Here is a 19,091-nt window from a genome sequence, read left to right on the forward strand (position 1 = left end):
AAAAGAACCCTTCTAGACAATGAGCCAGCTAGTCACAGACATGTTTAATGTGGCCCTTATCAGCATTTCTCTCCATACTTTGGTCCCTATTCCAGGTACTTGAGAATGCAGAATTCAAGTCCCCTGCTTACTGAGGTATAGTTATATTTGGTTTCCCTGCAAGTAGTTTGTTTGTTTATTTATTTATTTATTTAGTTAGTTAGTTAGTTAGTTAGTTTTATTTAACTTTTATTTTATGCCAAGTTTTGTGCTAGATACTAGGGAGAAAGGAAGTAGGGGTCTATACAGTTAAACTATGCCAAGGTTCTTACCTTCAAAAGAGCAGGAGAACACAGACACATTCATATAATACAAGGTAAAAGAGGAAGGTGGGTGAGAGAACTGTGAAGGATTGTGAAGGCTCCTGGTTCAACTGAAAGTTATAAAGAAGAGTGGCTGGTTTTAAATTAAACCCAATCTCAGAGAGTTCAGCGTCCTACAGGAGTCAGAACACAGGGCCAGGCCAGAAGGTGAGGTGCTTCACTGGTTCTCTACTGTTTTAAAGGTAATGAGGGATCATAGGTACATTTTCCCTTTTCATGTTTGAGAGTATGGGTCTTTAAATTTCCTGTATTATTTTGTCATTCATTTGTGTTCCTTATGAATTTTTATTATTTATTGGGACAGAAAAGATACGGAGGCATAGTATAGGGGTTGCATGTTTCTATGCTTTTGTAGTTTGAATTTTAAGCATGGTTGAATTTGTCTACATTTTAAATTTATTATGTGATTTTGTTTAGTTTAATTCAATGGAGTATTTTTATTTCACCCTAATGTATAATCCCTTACAAAGATTTCAAATGTATGACCAATTTTAATTTATTGGAATTGTTTTTCCTGCTGTTTATAACAACTCCATATTTATTAAATTTGAACATTTCTTTGAAGCTAAAACAGAAAGGAAAGCATAAATAACCATGACAAACAACCCTCTTCTGGTGTGGTCATTTGAAATGAAACAACCAAAAAATTTAATCAACTTAAATTTAGAAAAATTAGCTGATATAAGTTGTAAACCAGATGAGTAAAAGCTTTCACTTACTCATTCTTGACATTCAATTCCATTTATTCTTTGTAATATATTTTAAAACAGAATGTTTATAAAGTCTAAGGTTTGGGTTCCTACATTCTATTTTGAGGTTACCAAGAAAAAACTATTCAGCGTCACATTTATGCTTTAATACAGATTCCTCTGTAACGTGTGTACGTTACAAAGGGAACTAACAGAGATAAAGATTTTGTAGATACAAGATGATGTGTTTTATTACAGTATCATGATCACAATAAGAGTATTGTAATGTAGTAGTTGATTTAAAATAATTAATAATAATTTAAAAAACTGAACAGGGTTTATATGAGTCATAATCATTGAGTTCATTGATCAAATACTTCTTGAGTGCTTATTATGTGCTAGGCATACAAAAGATAAATGAAAGAAGAATAATTTACATTTAAATCCCTAAAGACTACAATTGAAAATAATAAAATAGTCCTGTCTTTGTTTCACCCAAATGCCTGTTCTTTAGACATGTAAACAATTTAGAATTGAAGAAAATTCTGAAAATGTCTTTTTAAAGCACTCCTTTTTGTTAGTACTCTTGGAAGACAATCTGATTGTCTTATCTTCCCATTCCCCACTTGCCCATCAATTCTGTGATTGGAGTCATGGTTCCTATGTTCACGTCCCTGCTCTAATTGATTTCTAGGTGGACATGCTCTAAGTTGAAAAATCAAAAATCTCAATATTTCACATTAAACACGAGAACACTTCGGCTCACAGCATCTGAACTCAAAAGCCCCAAATTAGGCGTGGTCATCTGAGCAACATGACAAACAAGAAGTAGATGGCGGGGAGTGGTAACCCTGTGATGCTTGTAATTGTAAAGAGCCATTTATAAGTACCCGTGCAAATGGGGTACTTATACATGTATGTATAAGTACTTATTGCATGTATGTTCAAAGTACTTATTACATATATGTATAAGTACTTACTACGTGTATGTATAAGTACTTATTACATGTATGTTCAAAGTACAGTGTTCCAATTATTTGAAAAATGTGCTGACAGATTTTTCATTCTCTAAAGATGCCAGTTAAATGAAGTTACTATACCTACTTTTTTTTTTAAGAAAGGAGTATGCCTGTAACCTTCAACTAAAGGCTTAACTCATGTATCTAGAAAAATTCTTAGAAAAATAATCATAAAATTTATTTGCAAATTTCCAAATTTTAGTTTAATCATATTCTATTATAGACTTACAGATCTCATAGATAAAGAGAGGCAATACATTCCAAGCTTAGAAACAATATTAAAAATTACTCAAAATTATATTGCTAACTCATAATTTTTTATCACTACTTCTAATTCCTTACAACCAATTTTCTTCAGTGCCTCCTTTATCATATATTTGCTTGAAATACCATTTTTAAAATAAAATTTATATTTAATACCAAATTATTGGATAAGAACAAAATCTCTCATTAGGCACATGGGAAAATTTATCCCCTCTATGCAGCTCTCTGGTGCCTGACACAAACAAAAGCAAAATTATTCCGGAAGGAAAGACTCTCAGTCCAGGGAACACAGCACAGAATTTTTCACAGGTAAAAACCCCACTTAAAATGAATTTACAATCCAAAATTATGAAGCACACAGGAAGCTACCAATAATAAGCAAATCTCAGGCAGCACAACGAAAATCACTTGTAGGTCACCCTGCCTCGTCTCCCTGAACTTGAAGAAATACAGGGACTATAAAATAAGTGTACTTAAAATGCTCGAATATATCCAAGATAAATTTTAAAACATGAAAAAAGAGTAAGACACTGTCTTTAAAAGGTTGGAGGATAAGTTTTCCAGCAGCGTGAAGAGCATACAGTTGTGACAATCCAACAGTTGTTCTGATTGGGAACTCGCACTCACAAAATTACGAGGAGAAGGAATTGGGAGGAAGATGACCAAGGCCCTGGTCATCAGTTGTTTTGCGTTCTGTATTAGTGAGGACTCTTGTTCACAGGTGACGAAAAGGTCCCATTTGTCGAGGGAGTATTTTGTTGTTGGCTCATCTAACCGAGAAAGGCAAGGAGATGGTTGGAAGGACAAGAACCCAACTCCCGTTCTCTCTCCATCTCTCACCGCTGCTATTTCCCTTGTGAATATTTCTTTCTCTCCTAAGCAGACTGGTTTTCTCCAAGAAGTGGAGAGCATTGCCACTTGCAGTTTTGGCTCACACTTTTTACTCTTTCTATTCTCTTTTTTAAATTCTGGGGAAATATGCATATCATAAAATTAACCATTTGTAAGTATGCAGGTCAGTGGCCTTAAATTGCATTCATGTTGTTGTGTGATCACGTCCACTATTCATCTCCAGCACTTTCTCACAAACCCAAACTGAAATTCTGTACAGATTCATAATTTCCCTTCCTCCTTCCCACCAGCCCCTGGTAACCAATATTCTATTCAGCATTCTCCTTTTCTCCAAGATAGAGCTTGACCAAAAGTTACTGTGAGGCCTCAAAGAACTGACTTCTTTGCTTCCTGTATTTGGTAAACCTATGGAACTTTGTAATATCAGATAAGTTTACTAGAGCATAGAGTACATAAGGACTTCCAAACTTTTGCAGTAACTTAGATTTCTAAATGTATTATTTGTTTCTTTTATAGGACAACGAAGGTCAAACAGCTCTACATTATGGTAAGATGTTTCTAAATTATTAATAATCATTTGAAACTTGATTTGTTTATCTCAACTTTGTCCAACCCTAAATAGAGCTTAGAAAAATGCCTGGCCACTAGCAGAGATTCAGTTAACTTTCTGTTTAAAAAATAGATGAGTAACCTCTAAGTTGAAGATATATTAAGTTTCAACCCCCCTTTGAAAATGTATTATTTCATTCTTATTCTTGTCAGTGACAACCGAGATGCTAATCATTGTCAATTAGGAGCTAGAACTTCTCCTCCAAGGAGTAGTTTCTTGATGTAGTTGGAGTGAAGAAAAGTAGATTTGATTTTTTAACTCATTTCCCTTACTAACTGATTAGCCTACTTAAGTGATCTTCACTTAAATCATCTATAAAATAGAGGATAATCTATAAAATGGAAATAACATAGCTCTTAAGGAGGTAACTTCAGTAAGAAAAAAGATATTTAAGTATTTTGTAAACTGTAAAGTACTAGTAAAAATAGTCTTAACTTTTATTCTATTTGGGTGTGAATATGGTTGAATAAATGACAGCCATTGATACTTAAACCGGAGTAAGGACCAAGCACCTTCAGAGTTTTGGGGAGGGATGCATTAGGTGGTTTTGCTGATTTGGGCAATCCTAGACTGCCATTGAATACTAAGTGGCCCAGAGGCCCCTGGACACATTTGTCCACTGCTTAGCATTTGTTTGGACGTCAGGAACCTCACTGTGTTGTCTAGGAGTCTAAACTGTTGGGCTTGCTGTTATGGTAACTGTATTTATCAACCTGATAATGAAGATTGACATGTCACCAAGTGTGCATGTCCCAAATCATTTACGGGTTTCGCTAGTATAACCTGGGCACCAAAAGCTACAAGAAAAAGGAAAATTGTGAGTCGATCTCACTTTTGAACATACATGCAAAAATTCTAAAGAAAATATTAGCGAATGCAATCCATCAGTGTATTTTAAATAGATGTATTATAATCAAGTTGAATTTATGTCAGGAATTCAAAGCTGATTTAACATTTTTAAAATTTATTAATGTAATTTGCCACATCAACAAATTAGGTGAAAAATCATACGGTCAAATCAAATGCAGAAAAAGCATTTGAGGAAATTCAACACTCATTCTAAGAAGCAATATGGAAAAGTGATTATGACCTGGGGCTCTTAAGCCAGACTTCTGGATTCAAATTCTAATTCTACTACTGAACTTAGATTATTCAATCTCACTGTACCTGTTTTCTAATGGTGAAATAGAGATAAAATCTTCAGAGATATGTTACGAGCATATGAGTTAATCCATGTAAAGTGCTTAGAACAATGTCTGACACCTGGTATGTACTCTAAATGTTACCTGATATTACTGTTTATGATGAAACTCTTAATAAATTAGAAATGGAAGGAAACTTCCATGCCTGATTAAGTTATGTATCAAAAACCTAGTGCAAACATTATTATTAAAGATGGAATATTTGAAGCATTTCCTTTAAAATCAGGAACAAGAAAAGGATACCTACCATAACTATTTCTCTTTAATATTGTATTGGAATTCTAAACTACACAGAAAAGCAAAAGAAATAAAAGGTAGGAGGGATGGATAAAAAGAAACAAAATCATCATTTTCTAACAATGTAAGTAGCTACATAGAAATAGAAGAGACGCCACAGTCAGATTATTGAAACGAATAGTACAATGTTTAGCAAGGCTGCTGAATACAAGATCAATTGTTTAAAATTACATTCTCAAACATTAGTATAAAAAGATAGAAAATGAAAAAAATTAAAGATACTTTTTGTGATAACAAAATTCTAGCACTCGCCTTACCAAAAGATATGCAAAGCCTTCATAGAAAAAAAAATCACATACTTTTTTTAAAGACTTTTTTAAAAGACCTAAATAGGAGAAATACTCCATGTTAACGAGTGAGAAGACTCAATATCATAAAGATGGATTCTCCCCAAACTAAAGTACAAATTAAGAGAATTTTCATAAGAATTCCAGCAGGCTTTTTGTGGCATTTAACAAACTTGTCCTAAAATTTATATGGAAGAACAAAATGGCTAACAATAACTAAGGCACTTTGAAGAAAAATAAGAAAGAGGGACTTGTCCAAATATCAAGATGTTATTTTAAAGCTACAATAATGAAGGAAGAGGTTGACTTCTGCCGTGACAGAGTGAGAAGCTCCACTGACCTGCTCCCCTGTGAAACTAATGAAACGTATTTTAAAAATACAACCATTTAAAGCTTCTGGAAATGGTCCTAAGAACAAATAGCAAATGAAGAAACATCCAGTCATGAAAATCTGTGAAAATTTGAAGAGAAGGCACGAGTCTATGGTATTAGATATAAGATGTCTCCCTCCCTTTCCCTTCCCAACATAACAGGGTGGAAACTCCTCCAGAGTGTAGCAGCCAAGAACGGGGCTCCCTCTCCTCCTAGCTCCCGGTCAGGGCGCCTTCTTCCTGGGAGGAAAGGACTCCAGTAGTTCTCATCCTGCTTCCAACTATCTTTTACTGGGGCTAAGACCTGGGCTAATGCAGGGGTAACACACAAAACACACAAAAGTACAAATCATAATTTAAATGATGACGACTACATTAAAATTTTTAATTTCTGTAAAATGAAAGCTATATAAGCAAAGTAAAAATACAGTGCACAGTCTGGGAGAAGGTATTTAAAATAACTTACATGAGCTCATTCTTCGAAATATATCAAAAATACCTCCTGCCCAGTCAATAAGAAAGATAACCAAATAGAAAAATAGACGCCAAAATATGGATAGTCAGTTCACAAATGGAAAAAGCCAGATAGCCAATAAACAAGAAAAGATACTCAACCCCACTAACTGTCAAGAACTATGAATAGTCTGGGATTATGCCCTACTTGCAGGCTAACAAGTTAGGCTGACAATTGCGCGGATGCTGCCAAAGGGCACAAAACTCCTGGATCAGAGACGGAAGACTGCTGACCACAGCACAGCCAGCAGCACAAGCTTCATGTCTGTGTCCTTTCCCCTTGAGTCCACAGGAGCAAAGTAGATCAGAGAAGCCCAGGTAAATCCTGCACACCCAGTGTGCCTGTCATAGCTTAGGAACCCTAAGCTTAGGGAACACCAGTCTTTTATAATGAGTCGCAGACAAACTTACCTACCTTTGCCCTGGAGAACGTACTGTCTCTATTATTCTGGACAGTAAACAAACCTGCCCTCTATTCTGTTGTCCAAGGCTGTGCACTATCCAGACATCCTTGAAAAGATAGTCTGGAACAAAATCTGTCATTATCTCTGCTCATAAGAGGTACAGAATCACAAAAGGCCCTTGGAGAATTATCTCCCAACAATAATCATGGAATGCAGACTCAAACATTTAGATGTAATTTCACACTGGTCCGATGGGCAACATGTAAACATCTGCAAACGTTAGCATTAGAATGTGGAGCAGCAAGAGCTCTCCTGCATTGCTGGTGAGAATGTCAACTGTTAGAAGCACTTTGGAGGTCAGTTTGGCAAGATCGAGTAAGATCTACAGCCCAGCAAGTCTACCTCCAGATATATACCCTAGAAATACTGTTGGACATATATATAAGGAGACAGGATTAGAAACCTTTATTACAGCATTATTTGTAATAGCCAAAACTTTGTTTTATCAGCCTGTATATTCCTCTGTAGGCTGTAGTTAAAATATTGGTTAATTAAAATGACACAAATGCACACAGACACACACACACACATTTTGTTACCAAATGCTTTTGAAAGATAAACCACTAAAAATGTGCATATACAGTACAGTGGGAGGTAAGTAACCTCTAGGCTCCCTTCCATAAACAACCCTCTAAAGTAGTTATTTTCCCCCTTTTACAAAAGAGGAAACCAAAACCCAACCAATTTAAATTTACCTATGGAAACCAGAAATGCAAACCCATATCTCTAGATTTACCAGGAAAGGAGAGAGAACTGAATGCCTTCTGCATGCCTCCTTCTGCAGCATTCAGGTTTCTCAGTCCTCTAACATGTTTCTGTGATCATTCTGTCATACAGCTCTTCTAACATCACCAAGAGCTGGCAATTCTAAACGCTAAATTTCAACCCAGAAAACTTTCCTTGGCCACCTCCACAGCCATGGCGCAACCTGGGACAACCAGGCATAAGTGAAACAGAGAATCAGAAAAGAGAAAGAAGAAACTCATCACAGTGACTGTGAGGCCGTCAGTACAAAATTCAGGGCTACCGTTTTTCCCAGGTGCCTGGCTTTAAGTGAGCTTTTTCTTTTGCTCCAAAATACTTGCCATGAGGTCCAGCGTTGACTCCTCTGCTTAGGAAGACAACCCTGCCCCCGCATCCACGTGCACAGCTATACCTATTCTTATTTCCATCCCCTCATTCCTTCTTGCATCTGCTCGTTCAGACATTTTTTAGTGCCTTGTCTGTGGCAAGTGTTGTGTTTTCCTTTCATTTCTCCATCCAGAAACTGTAGAAACAGCTTAACCAGACTGAATGTGCCCTTGAGAATGTAGATGAGTCACTCTGTCATTTCTAGTTAACCATTAGGGGTGAATGCCTTTATGGATGTGGGACTGCGTCCATTTACATCTGATAGATGTAAAACGCATTCTAGATAGCAACAGGGTTGGGGTTTTACAAAAGGTCTTTCTGACTGGCTTCAAAATAAGTTATATTTTCTTTATATACTGATAAAGATAAAATCTCGTAAGATATATTATTAAGTGAAAGGATTAAGGTGAAGAACAACGTATGTAGTGTGTTGCCATGAATATATCTATGCATAGTGGCTAGTAAATGCATAAGACATCTCTAGAGGGATACACAAAATGCTAATGTTGGTTAAGGGAAGAGGAACTCAGACAACTAGAGGGGCTAGAATACAAGCATAGGAGACAATTTTTGTCCTATAACCCCTTTAATAACTTCTGTATCTGGAACCATATACATATATTACCTGTTTGAAAAATTAAATTTAAATTATTTTAAATCTAAATATCACAGGCTCTATAAGTACTGTGAATATGATTTGCCTTCTTAATTGTATTTTATTCATTTTACAAATATTTATTGAGCCCCTACTATTTGTTGGATAAACTATGCCAAACCTCGTTTTTAACATAAGGGATGCCCCAAGACTTTGGATGTCCTTCACCTCCCGTCCCCTAACCATAATGGTAAGTGTGTGAACTAACACTGGATCTAATCTGGGAAAACTATGGGCTTGGGTGTCAATGCCAGCAAACCTGGAAATGGTGCTTCTTGAGCCAGATGCAATAAGGAGTTGGAACTGAGACGCTGTGCATAAGCCAGGACCTTCAAAGAGCTATACCCGCAGTTTAAAAAACAAAATTACAATAGATCAGAAAAAGTTGTCCCACTTAGTATAAGGAAGGAAGCTCATGTGCCACAGACCAGAATCTGGGTGGAGGAAAAAAAGCTCCACTTCACCCAAGTTTGGGGTTTAAATTTATACTCTCCCATTGTTTCAGAAACCTTCAGGTAAAGAAATTAACATAGTAAGTGTGCTAGGCTGGTTACCGCTGAGGGACCTGGCAGAAGCAAATGCTAAACTTCTCTTGAGGGACACATCCTTAACCAAGATAGCACAAAATTCCTGTAGAAAGAAGCCCTGCTGAAAATGAGCTCACAATCCAAAATTATAAAATACACTTGAGGGAGTATCAACAGAAGTGGTAAACCACAGGGTTAGACTTCGAGGAACTTCAATAAAACTACTAGATAGAAATTATCAAAAGAAATGTATGTAAAATCAAGAAATCAAAGACACAAAAACAGACACTCAAAAAAGGAATAGGCAGAATTGAAAGAGAACCAAATAGAACTTAAATAAATTTAAAAAATACAGAAATTTTACAATGGATAGGTTAAAGTACAGAATTGGCACAAGTTAAAAAAAATGGTGAACTGAAAGATAGTTCTAAAAGGTAGCACAGAAAGATGAAGAAATGGAAACATAAAGGATACATTGAGAGTAGAATGAGAATGTTCAGTCTTTTTAATAGAGTTCCAGGAGAAATTAGGGAAGAATCAATGTTTGAGGATATATTTACTGATAATTTCCATAACTGATAAAACATTGACATCTTCAGATTCTGGAATTAGAAGATCTGATCAGGATAAGATATTCATCCAATGGAATACTATACAGCAATGAGAAAAACTACAACTGCATTCAACAACATGAATAAATCTTTCAAACATACTGTTGAGTTCAAGATGCCAGATACAAAAGAGTACATACTGTATTCTTCCATTTTTATGAAGGTCAAAAACAGGAAACACTCATCTCCAGCATTCGTAGACAGGATAATTGTTACCTTGGGGAAGTGAGTAGGTAGCATTTGAAGGAGTTAACAGGACAGAGGTTCTTCTGAGATGCTAATAATGATCTGATTCTTTTTTAAAAGTATTAATTTATTGGGGTGACATTGGTTAATAAAATTATGTAAGTGTCAAGTGTATAATTGTATAATACATCATCTGTATATTGCATCGTGTGTTCACCATCCAAAGTCATTCTCCCTCTATCACCATATATCACATTTCATCCCTTTTACCTTCTTCCCTCTGGTAACCAGCATACGGTGTCTGTGTCTATGAGTTCTTATTTGTTTGTTTGTTGCTTCAGTTTTACATTGCACATATGATTGAAATCATATGGTTCTTGACTTTTTCCATCTGACTTACTTAGCATGATAATCTCAACATCCATCCATGTTGTCGCAAATGGCACTATTTCATCTTTTCTTGTGGCTGAGTAGTTTTCCATTGTATATAAGTACGACGTCTTCTTTATCCAATCATCTATCCAAGGAAACTAATTGTTTCCATGTCTTGGCCACTGTGAATAATGCTACAGTGAATATAGGGGTATATATATCTTTACAAATTCTCAAATTTTTTCAGGTAGTTATCCAGAAAAGGGTTTGCTGGGTCATGTGGTAATTCTAGTCTTAATTTTTTGAGGAACCTCATAGGGTTTTCCATAGTAACTGTACCAATTTACATTCCCACCAATAGTGTATGAAGGTTTCTTTTTCTCCACAGCCTCTCCAACACTTGTTCTTTCTTGTCTCGTTTGTAATAGCCATCCTAACATGTGTGAGGTATCTCATTGTGGTTTTGATTTGCATTTCCCTAATAGCTAGTGAAGTTGAGCGTCTTTTCATATATCTGTTGGCCTTTTGTATGTCTTCTTGGGAGAAGTTTCTGTTCAGGTCCTCTGCCCATTTTTTAATTGGATTGTTTGGTTTTTTGTTGTTGAGTTGTATGAGTTCTTTATATATTTTGGATATTAGCTACTTATCAGAGGTGTTGTTTGCAAATATCTTCTATTTGCTTGCTTGGTTGCCTTATTGTTTTGTTGATGGTTTCTTTTTAGTTTGATATATTTCTATTCATTTATTTTTGCTTTTACTTCCCTTGACATTGTGGTCAAATTCATAAAATCCTCTCTAACACCATAGTCCATAAGTTTAATACCTGTGCTTTCTTCTATGTACCTTATTGTTTCAGGTCTTATATTTAGGTCTTTGATCAAATTTGAGTTAATTTTTGTATATGGTGACAAATAACAGTCTAGTTTCATTCTTTTGTCTGCAGCTTTCTAATTTTGCCAGCACCATTTATTGAAGAGGCTTTCTTTTCTCCATTATATGTTTTTGGCTCCTTAATCAAAAATTAATTGTCCATGTATATGTGGGTTTATTTCTGGGCTCTCAGTTTTGTTCCATTGGTCTGTGCTTCTGTTTTTCTGCCAATACCATGCTGTTTTGATTATTGTCACTTTGTAGTATAATTTGAAGTCAGAGTGTGATACCTCCGGCTTTGTTATTTTTTCTCAGGATTGCTTTGGTTATTCAGGGTTTTTGTGGTCCAGTGATCTGATTCTTGATCTGTGCATTATTTAGTTATGCAGATAAACTCATCTTAAGAGAATTTATATACATGATTATGGAACTCTTCTGTATGTATTTTATGCTCAAGTGAAAAATTTACACACACAAAAAAAGTCCAGATGCAGCCAGATGGCTCAGTTGGTTAGAGCGCGAGCTCTGAACAACAGGATTGCCGGTTCAATTCCCCCCTGGGCCAGTAAGCTGCGCCCTCCACAACTAGATTAAAGGACAACAACTTGAAGCTGATGGGCCCTGGAGAAACACACTGTTCCCCAATATTCCTCAATAAAATTTTAAAAAAGAAGAAAACAACGACCAAACCTGGAATGACATAAAGTGGTATTATTGTTTTCATATATATAATCTCTTCACCTTTCCAACAAACGTCTGAGCCAGGCCTCCTTTCCCTCCATTTGCAGGTGAAAGACTGAAGTGCAGAGAGATGAGGTGATCTTGACAGGGTTACAGAAGTTGTAGGTAGCAGAGCCCAGACACTTGTGCAGGTCTTCTGATTCCACTTCCAGTCCTCTTGGCATAGTTTCATAAATAATTGCAGTCCTGGTATCCTTTTAAAGCAGACATTATTTTGTGGAAAATAATCTCTTCTAGAAATAAAATATATGAATATCCATTATCATTGGTCACCTCAGTAAGTGAGTCAAGACTATTTTTCAAAATTATTTATGAGTAAACACATATTTCAGTGTCTGTGTCTATCGGTGAGCTTTTATCTAAAAGTCTTATTTCTGTTCACTGAGAGTTTAAACATTAATAAAAATGATCCCTGATTCAGGAATCCTGCCCAAAATTGATCTAGTAAAACAACCTCTATTTTTATCTCTCAGATGATATGATTCATTGTAGAAAGAACAAACCAAATACCATATATGTTATCATCAAGATAATTAAATGCTTATACACCTGAAATATATGTAACTTTACTAACAATTGTCACCCCAATAAGCTTTAATTTAAAAAAAGGAAAAAAAGATAATTAAATACTAAAATCACATTAGTAAGAGGTTTTGGCATTACGAATGTATAAAACTAAAGTATTCTGACAACCCAGGAGTCTTTCGTGAAATTAACATTTTAAGTTTAATTAATAATCACTTATAGGAGGGATTCATTTTCAGTTTGGATTTTTTTAATCAGGTCACTGATTTTTGCCAGTATTTAAGGTCATCAAAACAGAGTTTGGCATGTAATAATAATAATGATGATAATAATAATAATAATAATAATTACCATTTATTAAGTGCCTACTATATGCCAGAGAATCTGCTAGGCACATTTTATCTATTTAGTCACTTAATATTTAACCTTTTTTATTTAATAGGCACTCAATAGCTATTTGTTGATTTTATTTTATTTTAGGACCCTTAACCTATTCTTGGAACTTTCATAAAACTCCAAGTATAGTTAAATCAGTGAGTGCAGACAATGTTGGGGACGTCTTGGGGGTCTTAGCTATTATTTTTTATGAATTACGGTTTGGCTTGACAGCTGTCCTTGTGTTGACAGCTCTTCTGATTATAGCAGTTGTCAAACTCCATCCTTAAGCAGGTTGTAAATCCTGACTTCTTCCGATTAAAACTGGGTCAGAGCCAATGGCAGGTTAACTAGAGGCCAGTATTCTACTGTACATTCTTACTAGTTCATTCTAAATGGGCTTTGCATAGCAATATACTAAAACCCCCATTTGCCTCTATTTTCCTTTGGTATCTTTGAATCTTCAGATATCAGACCCCCTGTTATTTTGTGATTAAACATGGTCCTTGCTGAAGAGTATATTAGTATAAGAGTGGTCTTCCTTGTAAATGGCCTGTTAGCCTTCCCCTCCTCTCCCTCCACTGGGAATGCTCACATCATTGCATCTGTGTCTCCCAGGGGAAATCAAGGCTTTTCCTTGCACGTGCAGTCATGTGATTTCAGAGTGGGCAGACTTTGTATCCTCATGAGCCCTCGGTCTTACACGTAAAGCACCATCTGTTCTGTTCCTTCCACGCTGTTACAGGGCAGTGGGAGGAGGCATTAGACTGAAAATAAATAAAATAAAAAAAGAAAGAAATTCATCATCAAAACCCTGAGGATTAATGGAGTCAGAAGGCTCACTGCTCTGAATGAAAATTCATCTTCACCTGTGCCAGTGTCAGGCTGCTTCTGTGGCACTTGACAAATAGAGGTTCCCAGGGTGCCATAAATTCAGCAACTGTTCTAATCCCTACAGACTTGCTCAAGCTTTTCCGAGATGGGCTTATGACTGTTTTTGTATTTCCCAGTACATTGTGGGCACCAATACAGCCCCTTGTTAATTGGGTAAAATGTTAGCCCCCTTTCCTTCTCATCCCATTCTCATCTTCTTTGCTTTTGTCCATTTTGAGGGGGTGGGCAGCTCACCCAGCTCTGAAAGATGACTCTGCCTCGTGAATTGTGCTTCACTGAAGATGCCAAAGGCAGAGAAATCAATTAACTAATGAATTTTGAGCAAATACTAAGTTCCCAGCACTGTGCTAGATGGAAAGGAGAGTATAAAAAGGCATAAAGTCAAGTAGCTCACCATCTAATTGGGGGTTCACAGCCTATTTTTAAAAAACTGTTTGTTGGGCACCTGTGCGTGCCAGTTGGCTCTGTGCTAAACGTAAGCATGGCAGGTGCCTGTCAACAGTGAGTCTCCCAGAGCTGGTGCCACCAGGCCCTCCTCGTACCAGGGTCAGAATCACCTGTGTGCTCGTCCCATCCTGGAAATCAGTCTCGTCTCTTCTCTTCTCTTCTCTTCTCTTCTCTTCTCTTCTCTTCTCTTCTCTTCTCTTCTCTTCTCTTCTCTTCTCTTCTCTTCTCTTCTCTTCTCTTCTCTTCTCTTCTCTTCTCTTCTCTTCTCTTCTCTTCCTTTTTGTCTCAACTACAACTTCCTGATTGCCTATGCTCTCACATCAGTCTGTCTTTGCATGAACCCCAAGCCTCTGTTAATAAAACTCCTTTCCTTCTGGATACCATATCCCTTACTCTGAAACACTGTTTTGCAACCATTAAATTCCAAATTTAAATCTCCCTTTACAGTTAGACTTGAGCTAAAATTTTATTTACGTTTGTTAGATTGGAGGGGATTGTTACATAGCCCCATTAGCCTTTTCTCTGCTGGTCGGCTAGTCCTCTAGATATGGAACTTAAACATTTAAGCTCCGTTCCTGGGTTAGTACTCATAGATTGTATCATCTCTCACTGCTTCAGAGGTCACTGCATCATACAGCATGTATGAAATGAATGCCTCTTTGTCTGAGATGGCCAGCTTAGCGTTTCCAGCCAGAGTGCACATCTACTTAGCCTTGACCTTCATGCTTCGTAGTCTCAAGTGTTGGGTTAGATTTGCGCTAAGTGTGGCCTGACAGATCATGCTAGTTATTATCCTGTATTACAGATTTATACACTGGGAAATTTATTCCTCTCATACTGCTTTAAAAGTTCCAATTTTAAAAACCTAACCAAATGTTTCTCACAATAAGTTGAGACTGATAGCTGCGGCAAAAGTTAAATGATTATTTCTCAAAATATAAATGTCATGCAGCTAGTCCTATGCAGAATAAATATCTTCTTCTCACAGTTACTTGTTACTAGGCAATTTGTCTTTAACTTTGTTATGTCTTGTAAGAAACTGTCTTCCATTGGAATCTAATTTGGTGTACAGTGATCCATGGTAGGACCTTTCAGAAATGTAAAATAAAAATGTTCGTTGTATTATTTGGGGGGGGTAATTTTAAATTCTCAAGGGGATGTTATACTCCTAAACATTTTCTGTTGAATCCTGGGCCTTCGTAAAGGTATGTGGTCTCCACCTTCCTCCCTGTCAGTTGCATACCCCAAAATACGATCTCAACCCTTCAATGCCTGTGCCAGAATTGAAATAGGCAATTATTGCCTTTCTCTGCCTTTCTACTACTTTCTATTCATTCATTCATCAAGTATTAGTTTAACATTTATAATTTTAGTAGCCTTCTAAGAAATCCCACACCACTGAAGGTAGAGATAGGGTTCCCAGTTGATCTGATTTTAGCTCAGAAGAATTTCTGCCCTCCACCTCTGTTCCTTTAGAACCACCTCTGAGCCTGTGCTGTGGTGGATTAGAGTGGATGGGTAATGTAAAGGGTCACCAAAGCTGTCCCAAGTTCATAACTCATCACAGCCCAGTTTGGGCTGTTGGCTCTATGCCCACTTCACAGCATATAACCAGGAATCCCTGTGCTGGAAGAAGCCCTCAGTGGAGTGAAGACAGTCAGGGGAGCCAGTGAAACGACTTCACCCTTACCTGAGTGCCAACAGAGAGCAAAAGAGGAAATGCCATACTAAATCATTTGAAACCAAACTCCTGGAGAATTCTGCTTCCATTTAACACCCAGCAAAGAAAACTAGATTCCAAAGGGTGACAAGTGCCTACAAGACACACAAACTGTTTCGCCTTCAGTGGAGCGTCCAAGGAACAGGCAGCCACCAAAACAGTAGATAAGAGGAAAACCACTAAAATTAACAAATCCTTAACGTGAACTAGTATGGCATTTTAAAACAACTCAGACCCAAGAAGAATCCTCACTCTAGTGCTCTCTTTCATTAACTGATGCTCTTAAGAGAGATTGAGAACAGAGAGAGCCCTCCTCAGTGGCTCAGAGGCATGAAACATTACCACTTTACTGGACCCTTACTTCATATGAAGCAAAATCTTAAACCATGGGGGAAAGAGCAAACCATTTCTGTCCTTTTCTCCTGTCCTGGGCCCAGGCAGATATCCACTACTGTTGGAAGAGGAGTAAAGGAAAAAATCTGTTTACCTCCAGGGAGCGACAGGGAACCCCTGGGCTCAGGACCCTGTATTGACACAAATCAGAGGTCTCTTACCACCCACAAAACTCCAACCCTAGTGCAGCTGCTGACTAGATTGCTCAGCACCCATACTCATGGCATAACTTAAGAAGAGGCATAACTTCTCGGGGTAAATAGTATTATTTACTTTACCCTTCCCTGTCCTACACACAATGGTATGCATTCAGTCAAAAAATATGAGACCCAAAAATGCAAGGAACAAAATAACCCATTGTCAAGCACTAAATCACTAATTGATAGAGCAAGTAGATAAAAATTCAGCAAGGATGTGAAAGACTTGAAGAGTACTGCTAATCAACTTGCCTTAATTGACATCTATAGACCATTCCACCTAATAAACAGAATAAATGTTATTTCAAGTACACATGAAACACTTTACCAAGATGACACCCTATTCTAGATGATAAAACAAACTTCAACAAATGTAAAAGAAATCTTACAAAGTTTGCTTGGTGACTACCACAGAATTAAATTAGAAATCAATAACAGACACATATCTGGAAAATCCTCCATTGTAAGAAACATAAACATACTTCTAAATAACGCATAGGTCAAAGAAGAAATTTCAGGGGGAATTAAAAAAAAATATTTTGAACTGAATGAATATGAACACCCTATCAAAATCTGTGGGATGTAGCTAAAAGCAGTGCTTAAAGGGAAATTAAAATGTTTTTATTAGAAAAGAAGAAAGATTTCAAATCCGTGATTTAGGATTCTACCTCTAAAAAAATTAGAAAAAGAAGAGCATTAAGCCCAAGATAAGCATAGTAATAAAATAATAAAGAAGAGAGCAGAAATCCTTGAAATAGAAAACCAAAATCAATGAGAAAATTATTGAAAACCTTTGAGAAAGTGTCAATAGAATTGAAAAACCTCAAGCCAGACCATTAAAAAAAAAAAGGAAAAACAAATTACCAATTTCAGGAATGAAAGAGAAATATCAACACAGATTCTACAGATATTATGAAGCAAATAAGGCAGCATTATGAACAGTTTTATACCAATAAATTAGATCACTTAGAGGAAATGGACAAATTTCTGAAAAGGCACAAACCATCAAGTTTCTCTGAGAAAGAAATAGGTAACTTACATAGCCCCATATTTATTAAAGACGTTGAAAAATTTTCCCACAACAAAATCTTTAGGCCCTGATTACTTCATTGGTGAATTCTACTAAATGTTTAAGGAAGAAATAATGTCGATTCTACGCACTATCTTTTCCAGAAAATAAAATATGAGAGAACACTGCCCACCTCATTCTATGAGGTCGACATTACCCTACAACCAAAACCAAAAAAAGACTCGAGAGGAAAAGAAAACTTTAGGCCAATATCTCTCATGAATATAGATGCAAACATCTTTAGTAAAATGTTAGCAAATTGAGCCCAGCAATATACAAAAAGGATAATAAACCATAATCGAATGTGTTTATTGCAAGAATGCAAGGTTAGTTCAGCAATTGAAAATCATTGTATTTTACCATACCAAATAGATCAAACCCAAGCCCAAAATGTATGATCATCTCCACATGTGTAGAAAAAGCAGTTGAAAAATTCAACCTCCCTTCACGATTTAAACACACATGCATGCGCGCACACATACACACACACACACACACACACACACATACACACATACAACAAAATAGGAATAAAAGGGAGCTTCCTCAAACTGAGGAAATTGATAGCTAACATCATCTCAGTGGTGAAAGGCTGAATGCTTTCCTTCTGCTGGGACCGTGACAAAGACGTCCGTTCTCTCCACTGATTCAGCATGGAACTGGCAGTTCTAGGCAGTGCAGTCAGCAAACAAAAGAAATAAAAGGTATATACATTGAAAAGGAAGAAATCAAACTTCCTTTAGTCAGAGATGACATGACTACCTATGTAGAAAACCCCAAAGAATCTGTTTTTTTTTAAAAACTAGTAGAATAAGTGAGGTCAGCAAGTTTCCAGGACGCAAAAATCAATACATAAAAATCAACCATTTTCCTATACACTCGTAACAAAACAATTGGAAATTGAAAGTTAAAAATACAAAGTCAATATACAAATATCAACTGCTTTTTCTTTACACTTGCAGTGAACCAATTAGAAATTGAAATTTTAAAAAATACCATTTACGGTAGCCTCAAAAAACATGAAATTCGTAGGGATAAAATACGTGCACAATTTATATGCTGAAAATTCCCAAACATTGCTGAGAGAAATCAAGGAAAATCTAAGTGGAGAGAAGTACTATTGTTTGTGGATCAGAAGACTCAGGATTCTTAAGCTATCCATTCTCCCCAAATTGATCTATGGATGAGATGGAATTGGTCCATCTCATCTAAGTTATCATATTTGTGGGCCCAGAGTTGTTCGTAGTATTCCTTTATTGTTCCTTTGTCCATTAAACCTGTAGTGATGTCCGCTCTTTCATTTCTGATATCAGTACAGTAGTCCCCCCTTATCCATGGTTTCGCCTTCTGAGATTTCAGTTACCCACAGTATGAAAATATTCAGTGGAAAATTCCAGAAATGAACAATTCCTAAGTTTTAAATAGTGTGCCATTCTGAGTAGCTTAAT

General features: G+C 36.5%; 1 protein-coding gene across 3 annotated transcripts in view; it reads left to right on the forward strand.

The window, feature by feature from the left end:
- The window catches only part of ACBD6 (acyl-CoA binding domain containing 6), a 146,741-nt gene that overhangs the window by 114,603 nt on the left and 13,047 nt on the right, over positions 1 to 19,091 (forward strand). For all 3 annotated transcript variants that reach the window (XM_081025864.1, XM_081025865.1, XM_081025866.1), the window contains one exon: positions 3,703 to 3,733. In XM_081025864.1, coding sequence (XP_080881990.1) covers positions 3,703 to 3,733 — 31 coding nt within the window. The remainder of the gene's footprint in view (positions 1 to 3,702; positions 3,734 to 19,091) is intronic.

This window comes from Rhinolophus hipposideros (genome assembly GCF_964194185.1).
Source record: "Rhinolophus hipposideros genome assembly, chromosome: 19".
In the NCBI taxonomy this organism is placed as follows: domain Eukaryota; kingdom Metazoa; phylum Chordata; class Mammalia; order Chiroptera; family Rhinolophidae; genus Rhinolophus; species Rhinolophus hipposideros.